Source organism: Doryrhamphus excisus, linkage group LG6, assembly GCF_037039965.1.
Source record: "Doryrhamphus excisus strain RoL-2023G ecotype Guam linkage group LG6, RoL_Dexc_Guam_v1.1, whole genome shotgun sequence".
In the NCBI taxonomy this organism is placed as follows: Eukaryota; Metazoa; Chordata; class Actinopteri; order Syngnathiformes; family Syngnathidae; genus Doryrhamphus; species Doryrhamphus excisus.
This window is the reverse complement of record NC_136362.1, coordinates 23,372,381-23,382,759: the sequence shown is the minus strand read 5'-3', so window position 1 is coordinate 23,382,759 and position 10,379 is coordinate 23,372,381. Positions and strand designations below refer to the sequence as shown.

The 10,379-nt window shown below is 39.5% G+C and overlaps 1 protein-coding gene across 1 annotated transcript; it reads right to left on the bottom strand.

Annotated features, from left to right (window-relative positions):
• Window positions 1-1,181: 1,181 nt before the first annotated feature.
• On the bottom strand, window positions 1,182-8,046 carry edc3 (enhancer of mRNA decapping 3 homolog (S. cerevisiae)). Its single transcript, XM_058086443.2, has 7 exons — window positions 7,878-8,046; window positions 7,478-7,643; window positions 7,184-7,401; window positions 6,764-7,105; window positions 5,347-5,500; window positions 3,515-3,732; window positions 1,182-2,215 (listed from the first exon to the last, which is right to left on the bottom strand). The coding sequence occupies exons 2-7, from the start codon at window positions 7,639-7,641 to the stop codon at window positions 1,881-1,883; spliced, it is 1,431 nt and encodes a 476-aa protein (XP_057942426.2). The 5' UTR covers window positions 7,642-7,643; window positions 7,878-8,046; the 3' UTR covers window positions 1,182-1,880.
• Window positions 8,047-10,379: the final 2,333 nt, after the last annotated feature.

Sequence of the window (10,379 nt, the reverse complement as noted above, 5' to 3'; positions counted from 1 at the left end):
GGAAATTACCGTCATTAGTTTCTCGGCTAAAATCGGGTAACATTAATGGCTTCGCGGTTTGCCGAGGACATGTATAAGCGGTATAGAAAATGAATGGATGGATGTTTACGATACAATGTTTCTGGAGTCTGCTTTCCATCATGGCGGCCAAACCTGCACAGTGCACTACGGAAGTCTGTCCCTTTAGAAAGTCAGCACGACATGAAAATAACCATCATTTTCAATATATCAAGTTTACAATATAACTGTTTTTCTTCATGTTTATTATTCGTCTCTCAGATGAATGACAAAAAAACAAACGGCAGTCTCCGGTAAGTGGAGAAAATAGAAAGTACATTTGTTTTTATAACACTAAAAAGGTACCAGTGTTGTCTGCAATGCCAAATCCTGTCACAGACTCTCCAACAGCTTTTCTTAGACAGTATCAGTAAAACTACTGAAAGGTATTGACTGATAAATGTGAGTTCACTTGAGGAGCAACAGCATTGTGGCTTGAAAATGGCTGGTTACTGCCTAAATGCTGTTGTTGTGAATGGGTGCTTGAAACGTTTTTTCACCAACAACAAAAAAATGCCAACGTTTAATTATTGCTCTCAGGAGGCATGTCACATTGGAGTCAAATGACACATTGTTGAATGGTAATCGCCAACGTGGACCAAACAGAGAAGGTGATGGTGTAAAACAAACATTTATGAGGAAACAATGAAGCTGTAATTACAGCACAATAAATGCCATTCACGGCCAATATTAATGGTAATGATGTTGTCAGGCCGGACTTGTTCAGGATGCTGAGATGCAATACATCAGTCCTATGGAATGATGGAAAAAGATACAAGTATGATCATGGACAAAAACAACTACCGTGCTTTCCAGACTATCAATCGCACTTTTTCATGGTTTGGCTGGTCCTGCAACAGGTACAGTGAAATGAAACCGAGTCTTCCACAAATAACAATGGTCCCATTACAGAATGAGCCTGTTTATTTTTGCCGTCCAACGTGGCCCAAAGAAAATGTGACTTCCTGTTTTACAGTACGAGCTCTCCATTCAAGGTAAAAAGTGGTGGGAGATACCTACCATGCGGAGGCAAGAATTATATCAAAGTAGGTTGCAGCTTGGTGATTGTTAAACACATCTCAACTTCACTTACAATCAAATTGGTTGTTTTGAAACTTTAGAAATGAGTTTTGTAAGCTTTAGCCATTTAATGAGAAGCTGCCATCTTGTTTTATTAAAAGGGGAATCTACTTTGATATCAATGGAAGTCGACCATACAATCTAATTGTAGAAAATAACGTACTGAATAAAACAGTCACGGTACTTCAGATAATATACAATAAGCAAAAAAAAAAAAAACTACAAAAGAGAGATTATGCATGCTGTATCATCACAGTCTGACGCACCATGGAAAGAAAATTGGTGACAATCTGTATGATTATCATCATTATACACCATGAGCTGCCCCAGTTTCTTTAAATGTGTTTTCGATTAAAGACTAGAATGTCGTTCATGTCACATTTTTTAAATCTGAGATTGTCCTACAAAGCACAATTTAACTCTATTAGATAAAACAAATCATTTAATTTGTAGTTTCAAATAACCTGTTTATCTCCAACACTATATAGATACAATAGTATCTATGTAATTACTGCAACCCATAGAGGTGTTAATTAGGTTATTTTAAAAAGAAAGAAGAAAAAAAAGCTGTGCTCTCGCCATTAAGCTAGCATGTGGTACAGAAGAACTAATGCACTACATCAGCGGTCCTTCAGTACGAGGGAGAGGTCACATTCACATGGTGAAATGTCAGTAACTTCATGGATAAACGCTGAAGGCTTTGACACAGTCCAGGATGGTCAAAGGTTCAACAACCAGTCCCATTACGCCGAGTGTAGAGGGATGACAAATTTGCATCCGAAAGGAGAATGGTACTTGATTCCCACTTCCTGGAAGACCTGACGGGGGATACCTATGTCACAAAGGTAAACCCTGCCAGCCCCCTCTGCTAAGGGAAGGGGGAGGCAAAGGGACAGGGACCATTTGGCCTCCACTGCCGGTCCCCGTCCGCTAACAGGAGGGTCTATGCTGAGTACCGGTGCACGGTTCTGGTTAGCCCAGTCCGCAGCCGCTCTGTACCAAGGCTGATCCATCAGGAATGTGTTCTCATGGCAGTCAAGGCAGTTGATGATGAGATCCACGGGGGTGTCTGGCAGGTCTGTAAAATCAGAAAAGGAAATATTTTAACATCACAAGCTCATTTCTGACTTGTTGGCCTACGAGAAAGTTAATCATTTCATCAGGCTCGGTTACATTCGGACTGTATGATAACTTCAAAATCGTTTTTTCTTCTTTTAAAAAAATATTTAATTAAAAAGGACAGAAAAAAGAAACAACAATCTCGCTTCACACCAGTTCAACACCTGAAGTGTTGTAACCAGTGTAACACCAAATACACCATCAAAGAATACACAAAAAAGCAATTAAAACAACAACAATAACTAGATGGTACAATGTCAGCGGACATTGCATGTGAATGCTGAAAAGCTGAAGCTTGACTGAAATGCTGTGGAAATATGCTAAAAGTACAAGTAAATTGGCCGTTTGAGCTCATATCAGGAATTGAACCAACCATTCCTCTACCAGCTGTGCGATGCGACTGTAGTATGAGCCGACCCAAACGTCATGGAGAGGTGTGTATTGCCGTGCGTACTGAGACTTTAAAAAGGTACTCACTGACATAGGCAGTCATGAAAAGGTGCGGTTTATCGTGCAAAACTTGGATAAAGTTACTCACCGTGAGCAAAGTTTCCTACACACAATCATTTGGCTGAGATAATACTGGCTACTGTTGTACAAAATCCTTCAACTGTGCCTCAAACGTGTTCAGGAGCGCACGCTAGTAATGGGTTGATCGATACTGAAATATCGATACTTTGATAGATCACCCCACTACCTCAATATATTGAAGGGTTAAAATACATCAATAAATGACTATGATGGCTTCTATTCCTTATGCTATGAATTGAAATGCTCTGCATGACTTTTTAAAACCGACCAAACACATTAGTTGAATTCGAACATAGAATCAAATCGGTATCAATGATACCAGTATAGACCTGGAATTGAAATCAACGTTATCGCACATCACCAGCGCTCACACTGCAGCAATGTTTACTTCTGTAAGCACACGGAAATATGAGCCATGTTATGCATACACGTCACTTTCTAGATGCTTTGCAATCATATTAACATTTTTTTAGTCATGTCAACTGGATTTTATTTTTTTTAATTGTGCATGAAATCCTGCAGTGGTAACGTAGCCTTGGATACCTGCATAGTCTGAGTGGTGCAATTACGTGGCGTGTTCCAAATGAGTGAGGGAGGCGTTTGGTTTGAGGACCTCCTGTTGGTTTGTGTTAGCATGTCACAACCGACATTTTTACTTGCAGTTTTTCCACCATTAAAAAGTGATAGATAACACTGAAATCACAACTTGCACTCAAATAATGCTCACCTTTGATGTTTGACACTTGTTTCCCGCCGGTCTTATTGAAGAGTGTCAGCTCACTGGTGACCGAGTCCACCATCTTGACAAAGTTGGGAAGGAACAGGATGACCTCAACTTCGTGGTTGGCCAGGTGACGACCACAGCTAATGCCCTGAGCACCTTGAACATGTGGGCCACACAGCAGAGCCACAGTGGGACGCTGGTGTAAGTTTTTGGGCGTGAATCTGGAGGAATCAAAAAAAGAAATGAAAATTCATCATCTATTTGGATGTTGGGAATTGGATACATACGACTGAGCATACCATGTTTGATCTATCGGTGCTTTATAAGCCTGTTATTGTATTTCCTACTGCTACCAGTAGAGGGTGTTGTGTACTCATGTGAGAGTGGAAGCCTGCCCAGTGTCCAGTTCATCTAGCATGTGTAGCCAACCACAACAGTCCTGATTGGCTAAGGAGTAACCCGCACATTGTCTTCTGCGTTCAGGGTGGACCATTGTCAGTCAATCTCCTTCGTCCACCGCTGCATGTTGGCTAACGATTATAGTTGTAATCTATGATTGCTAATGCTGTACATTGATTTTCAGTTCAATGGAGGATTATGAGCAGGAGTAAAATAATGCAACAGGAGCGATTTGTTTTAACAAGGATACAAAAACGTGACAGCCTTGTGGGGCTGGAACAAGGCAGTCAGACGAGTGAATATGGTGAGAGGTACTGATTTATTGTGTCCAAGAGGTTCATAATTAAAATTCTAATAACATTTGAGTGTGTTGAAAACCAGGGATGTTCTGATCAGGGTTTTACGCTGCCAGTACCGATCCCGATAATCCATGGGTGAAATCGATTTTTTTTTCTTGTAAGGACTACTTTACAAAATGGCCAAGAGCTACTAAATTTTGTAACATTTATTTTCATAGCTTATTTCAAGCCAAACAAAGCCATATGTTTGTTTACCAGAACATTGCCAAAATGCTGATATCCACAACTCAGGCTTTGTATTATACAAAGCATTTTATTTTTAGTCTTCTCACAAGCTAACTGAAGTTAACTAAAAACATGTAATCGTGTCATGTCACATTTGAGCCACTAGATGGTATTCAAGTGTAGTGTACCTGAGTGAGGCATACTACAGTATATTAGCTACAAATCGCAGGGTGTCACCAGCTCAAACACCATTCCAAGTCGTGGTATCAAAACAACTACACACACACACACACAGCAACACAATAGGTGGATAAAACAGACAAGACACTACCAGCGTATGATGCAGAATATTAACCAATGCACACTGGGAAATGGAAAGTGCTCCCAAGACTGCATGTCTTGCATTAATTTAGATGGTAGCCATTTTTTTAACGTCATAACATAACATAACATGCAACACTGTGGTGCTTCACTGCACAAGCTATGGCAGCTCAGGAGGAACACCAAAGACATGCTTCTTGTGCATTACAAGACACTGAACACTTGCCATTTTGCGCCGTTTGGTTCATTTACTCTGCCGATCAAAAGCCTCAGTAAGTGTTGACTGACGGAAGGAAGGCACATCCACACCAGAACTGTGGCATTCGAGTTAACTATTGTATTTGTGCCTTCATTCATTTATTCATTCATTCATATTTGTGTCTGCTTGCTAAATGCTAGCACTCCGTGTAGCCCCCGCCTCTACGAATGCACAGACACATGCACAGAGTGAACCCTCGTCATCCAGCCTGTGTACCGCAGAAAGATGGAACAAAATGTATTTTTCAGAGGAAATCATGCACTCTTGAGAATGAGAATGGATTGTGTTCACACAATACGATGGAAGCACCAAAAGTACCTCAAGGTGCCTACCTGTTTGGCCCACCAAGCAATGTGAGGGCCATTTGACTAGCACACACACCAGTCATCTCAAGTCGTCGCTCCAAAGTGAGGCCATGACGCTCCGCAGCTAACAGCAGACGCTTGTGCAGATCATATGATATACAGGGTACCACGAGTCCAGAGTCTGTTCGGAATACAAAGCAATACCAAATCTATGGCGGCTTTATAGTCTTATGAAATGTTTATTTTCCTTTTACCCTCATTTTAACACTTCTTCCTTTTCCTTAAAGGGTACCTATTATGCTTTTCCAATCAACCTTTCTGACCTATAAATGTTGTTACTTGCTTATACCACACTAGGGGTGTAAGAAAATATTGTTTCGCGATATAACGCGATACTTTGTTCCACGATACTGCATTGATATTAAAAAGTATAATATGGATATTTTTAGGCATTTATCATAGACTTTATTGGTATTTATTCAAGTGCAAAGTTGATTTCTAATTTGAATTGAAACCTCCGATGGTTAGGTGGCAGCACTTACGTAGCCAATTGAACGAGATTGACGAGTGAAAGGTCCAGTTCAACATGGCAGAATGTCAGCACATAACAGCGGCCCCTGCGGCGTACAAGGCTGAAGTGTGGACACATTTTGGATTTCTACACAAAGTAGGGTGTGCACAAATTGACAAAAGCCATGCCGTTTGGAAAATGTGTCGTGTTTCCCGAATACTTTAATCTGCGAGTCCACTTCGCAAGACACCATGAGGACCTGCCGCTAGCAAGCAATGCCAAGGTCCTTTTGTATACTACAAAAGTAGTACTGTGATATTGCAGGTATTTTGTTTTTCAAATTGATATCACTATTTTGTTGAATAATGCTTATTTCAAGCATCCTTGAAATAAGGATTTTTTACTGGTGTTAGTTACTTTGTTCCACAAAAATACTCTTCTGATGGTGGATAAGTCAGGGACTGTATACTCTACATTTTTTCACAGCTAATAGAATGTGAATATTTGAGCAGGATCTTGAGACATCATTTTATTTATTTGTTTTTTAGTAAATTTAAATCTGGATGTTAAAGCTTTATTTATCCAAATGCTACACTTTAAGTTTTTACAGAGGAAAGTTTGTGATACAGCATAACATACTATTCTAATGGAATAAAAATAAGTGCAGTAATATGTGTATATTGCTGGTGTCATTCAGTTTTTCCAGGAAATCTTTAACTACAAGAAAAACAAAAAATATCACCTTGTTAACAGTATCGTGATATATTGTATCGTGAGCCTAGTATCGTGATACATATCGTATCGCCAGATTCTTGCCAATACACACCCCTATACCACACCATACAATAATGTAGTATGCTACTTATATGTATAAAACAGTACAAATATTTAACAGTACTAGTCTGTTTGTCATGGTAAAATGCAAATCCTTACCAGTGCAGTATTCTCTGAACCCAGCCTGTGGTACTGTGATCTGTCTGTACACTACAGGTTTGCCTTCTAGGATGTTCTCATCATGGCGGTACCGTGAGGGTGTTTGCTCCTGAGGTGTACCACGTGATCGGGCCCCATTACGACGCTCTGATGTGTCAATCTCTGAAAAAACTGCCGCCTTGTCAAAAAGGGCCAAGTTTCCTTCAAAATCGAAGTCAGTGTCCAGGCCGTCATCCATTCCGTCACCAAAACACTCATCGTCCCTTTGCTTCATCTGAGTGCTGTTTTTCACCCCATTCTTCTTGGGGGTGACTTGGTTTGCAGCTCGACTGCTCGATGACCCTGGGAACGCCAGCACATACAACTGATGGTTACTGCTGTACAACAAGAAGCAATGACCTCCTCATCATCTGAACTTACACGAGTTGTGTCTTCGTCGAAAGCCCTTAGGGACATCCAGGTGGCGTTCTCCATAGCTTTTTGAAAAGTATTGTAGAGAGTTCACAGCATCTACAGTTCTCTGGTCACCTTTTGGAACTGCAACTGGGGTACTACTTGCGTTGGTAGACACTAGAAAGCTGTTCTGAGTACTTCCATTTCTGATATCCAAGATCTTTAGTTCCTTAATGTCAATGGCACTGTGAGGGAAATAGGGCAAATACAAGATCACTTAATTGCTGGTTCAACAGTTAAAAAAAAGACACCAAGCTGTACCTGAATGTGACCTCCGGAACCGGGCACTTGACCCCATTGTGAAAAGGTTGTCTGAGAGATATCGTTTGACAGGACTGGTCCACTGATGATACCTCTCCCTGATAGACTCCTAGTGTCGGTCCGCAATTTATTGACACCAAACTACCCAGCCAATCCGCAGCCATGCCTGTTAACATTCACAAACAAGGCACTTTCACAATGGCACAAAGGATAATGAAAATGCCTTGTGTTGTATACCAATTTAATACGTATGCTTCAGTTTAAACCAATGTTAATAAATACGAGTGACCGATGTTAGCTAACAGCTAACCCGCTGGCGGCGAGCGTTAGCTTTAGCTAACATCAATCTCAGTGGTACGGAGGGTCCACTTTTGCCATGAGACAAATTTAAACAATATACCTTTTGAGATTTACACCAATGAAATTCCTATCATGAAAACACGGCAGGAAACTACACAGTTGAGTGCTGAATTCAATGATTTGTCGCTTTAAAGTTGCAGCCTGTCTCCGCTCCTTGAATGGCTAGATAATGCTGCTGCAGGCATCTGGGTGAGCACTTCCGGCTTCCGGAACAAGTTTGATGTCGGAATAAAATCCGTAATGTTCGATGTGTAATATTACAATACAAAACCAAATTATATTAAAATGTATTGACTTATACTTTTTTGCGCAGATAATAATACAAGCAAATAGTAACGCATGCGTTACAGATTTCAGCGGGGAAGTACTGCTCTTCTTTCTCAGCACTGTCTCCAATCTCAATCTGAATGATAATATCCCGGATGTTAGCCATGTAGTCACGTTCATGAGGAAAAATACCTATCTGGTTCTGCCTTGGGCGGAGCTTCCGGGCGGAAGCTTTTCTGGGCAAAATCCGTATAATACATCCTGTATATCAGGTGAGGTCAGGCCTTCAAAATAAAAGACGCCCGCCAGTAAATAAAACGATAAAGGCCGACATAGATTATTATGATTATTATAGATTATTATATTATTATGACTATAGATTACTATGCGGTGGTTCCCAAACCTTTTAATTTAACGTACCCCTTCAGACACTTGACCTGAAGCCATGTTACCCCTACTTTTGCACACTTTAAAAATAGAATCCTTATTGTGTTAATTAACTTGAAATAAAGACAATTCATTGGTTTATTCATTTTAAAGTAATTTCCAGGTGAAACATTTGTATTTTCCATGGAAGCATTAAGATAAAGTTTGACATGAGAACTGATAAATAAGTTATCATCTTACATATTTTTAGTCCACTTCCCTGTGAATGGACTTCACTTATTTGTCCACTCAGGGTGGCTATGGTTTAAGTCTGCATTAACGATCGTGATAAAGCAGTATCTGTCCAAAGCAGGGGTCTCAAACACGTGGCCCGTGGGCCAAATGTGGCCCGCAGGACACTAGTTTGAGGCCCCCGCCTTGATATGAAAGTTTAATGTTAGTGCGGCCCGCGCAACTTTGATATGGATGCTGTATGGTATCATGTACCCAGACAAAATTATTACGTTTGATTAATGTTCATGTTAAAGGTTAAATAACTGTTAATAGTTATCCTCCCTATCCGTGTGGAAGTGGTAAGTTTTTGGCTATTTAAGTTCAAAGGAAATAACTTGAAGGCTACCGTTTAGGTCGCTAGCTCTCTAGTTTGCGAGTTAGCATGTGCCTCAAGACCCTGCAGTTGTGCAATATGTTGTAAATAAAAAGAGTATAAATGTGACTATAGTCGTGTTTTGTCATGTCTACAGGGCTCTAATAATGCTTTGTTCATTTTAATCTGAAAAAAATCATTTGTCTACCCACCAACTATATGTGCTTTCCTAAGTTTTTATTATTTGCTGTTTTATTATTATTATTATATTTATTTCTTACTGATTGATTGATTTTCTTTATTCTTGATTTGTTTATTTATTTTTCATCTTATTTTGTGTAGAAAAATAAAAATTATATTTGCAAAGATATTTGAGAACAGTGGAATGTTTTATCAGAGCTTTTATTGTCAAAAATCGGAACCAAAGCAAAGTTTATTCATTTTTCTTTTTTTAATAAATGTGTTTTTTGTTTTTTTTTGGAAAACCTGATGCAGCCCAGTCTCACCCAGACCCTAGCTTCAGTGGCCCCCAGGTAAATTGAGTTTGAGACCCCTGCTTTAGACCATCAGATAGTGAAAATATCCATCACACAGTCATACATTTGCCTTGAAATTCAAACATTTGTCAGAGAAGTAAACAAGGAGGAGTTAGCATACTCTTGATATCCAACGTTTAATTGTTCATATTTCCGATTGTTGCCGCTGGACTACCCAGCATGCCTTGCGGGCATTTGGAAACAATAGTTTTAAGTTAGGTTGATATGTGCAGCGCTCACTTGTTGGTTATCACCCACATCGTATGATTAGTTGATTCATGTGTTTTGGTTTCTTTGCATCGTGATCAAGTGTGTTTTTCCTGTTTGATGACCACATAGTATATCGTTTTTTAACTCAGTGTGGCCTGCCACACAATCAGAAAATATGGAAGGTCAGGGTTCAAATCTGTGCTGGCCATCTCAGACTCTCATACCGGCCCATGCCTAATAGTCACAATGTAATATTTACATATTTAATATTTATATGTTTTTCTGTATTTTTGAAATTATATTCACTTTCTCATATTTTTCTCATATTATGGTCACTGTACAATATTTTTGAATTGGAAGGATATTTATATCCCATACAAGAATATTATTATGATGAAAGATGATATGAAATACAGTGTGTGTTAAAAGAAGACAAAGACTTGGGTTGTCTTTACACACAAAGATGATAAAGTGTGTGTGTATTTAGGTCACATGATGATATATAGTTTTATACATACTGTAGCTGCTGACCCTTGTGCTATTTTTTATCAAACAT

What these genes read in the sequence shown, in the direction of transcription:
- edc3 (XM_058086443.2), bottom strand. Translation starts at nt 7,641, where the DNA reads ATGGCTGCGGATTGGCTGGGTAGTTTGGTGTCAATAAATTGCGGACCG. An exon ending in GTTCCGGAGGTCACATTCAG is followed by an intron (nt 7,402 to 7,477) that starts GTACAGCTTGGT and finishes TTTCCCTCACAG; the next exon opens with TGCCATTGACATTAAGGAAC. An exon ending in GTTCAGAGAATACTGCACTG is followed by an intron (nt 5,501 to 6,763) that starts GTAAGGATTTGC and finishes TATTCCGAACAG; the next exon opens with ACTCTGGACTCGTGGTACCC.